This window comes from Arachis ipaensis, chromosome B02 (genome assembly GCF_000816755.2).
Source record: "Arachis ipaensis cultivar K30076 chromosome B02, Araip1.1, whole genome shotgun sequence".
NCBI lineage: Eukaryota > Viridiplantae > Streptophyta > Magnoliopsida > Fabales > Fabaceae > Arachis > Arachis ipaensis.
In genome coordinates, this window is record NC_029786.2 from 107,573,312 (window position 1) to 107,574,415 (window position 1,104).

At 26.7% G+C, this 1,104-nt stretch overlaps 1 protein-coding gene across 5 annotated transcripts in view; it reads left to right on the plus strand.

Moving 5' to 3' along the window:
* The window catches only part of LOC107626400 (probable uridine nucleosidase 1), a 5,145-nt gene that overhangs the window by 1,680 nt on the left and 2,361 nt on the right, over window positions 1-1,104 (plus strand). For 3 of the 5 annotated variants that reach the window (XM_021116707.1, XM_021116706.1, XM_021116705.1), the window contains exons 3-5: window positions 168-227; window positions 606-788; window positions 879-983. In XM_021116707.1, coding sequence (XP_020972366.1) covers window positions 168-227; window positions 606-788; window positions 879-983 — 348 coding nt within the window. Of the gene's footprint in view, window positions 1-150; window positions 228-605; window positions 789-878; window positions 984-1,104 lie in introns of all 5 variants that reach the window. The other 2 variants (XM_021116709.1, XM_021116710.1) reach the window with 2 other exon arrangements.

The following is a 1,104-nucleotide window of genomic DNA, read 5'->3' on the forward strand; positions in this document are numbered from 1 at the left end:
ATATATTTTAATTTTAGTAACACTTTTTTAAGTATTATAAATTTATAGTCACAAAAAAAAGTGTTATAAATTTATGTAAGCACTATAACCACCATAATAATAGTCACTATAGATTTTACCAATATAATTAATTAATTATATTTTTGATAGTAAACAAAACTGTGCAGTGTGAGCTTGCAGGACATCAAAATGTTCCAGTAGCTGAAGGCAGCCCTGAACCACTTAAGGTGATTAATTATATTTTATAATTCATATATTTGTATTGGAATTTCAAAAGGGATATGTAATAAGTTTATGGATCAAATTTTATAAACCCTTGATATATAGGCTTCAGCCTTCAGATATCTACTTAGTTTTGCATAATATAATTTGTATAATTATTTTATTTTATTTTCCTTTTTGTTTTTCCAAATTTAAGTGAAAATGAAATATCACACCAATTTGATAATATTAAGTCTTTTATTGAATTTTGAATACTAAGGTTGAAACCTTTTTTTCTTTGGTAACATTATTATATATGTGTGAGATATAGTTTGTATTTCATCATGTCCTATTTTTATTATTTTTTTGATCTTAAATAATGGTTTATTATATTATGATAAAAGGGTGGAATTCCTAGGGTTGCTGATTCAATTCATGGTTCTGATGGATTGGGGAATATGTTCTTGGCACCACCAAAAACTAAGAAAATTGATAAGTTTGCTTCTGAATTTTTAGTGGAGAAAGTTTCAGAATATCCTGGTCAAGTATCTGTTCTAGCACTTGGACCTTTAACAAACTTAGCTTTGGTAATTATTGATAAGTCATTAACTAGTGATTTTTTTTTATGGCCTTTGAATTTTTATTTTTATTTTTAAAAATTAACTTTTTATTTTCAGGCCATCAAAAGGGATTCTTCTTTTGCAAGCAAGGTGAAGAAAATAGTTGTACTTGGTGGTTCTGTTTTGGCCTTAGGGAATGTTAATCCTGCTGCAGAAGCAAATGTGAGTGATCATATATTATATCTATATAATATTTTATGGATGCCATCTAAATTCATCACCATTTATTAGTCCATTTCCAAATATCTCATTTTCATAACCAAATTTCATCTCTATAGTTTAT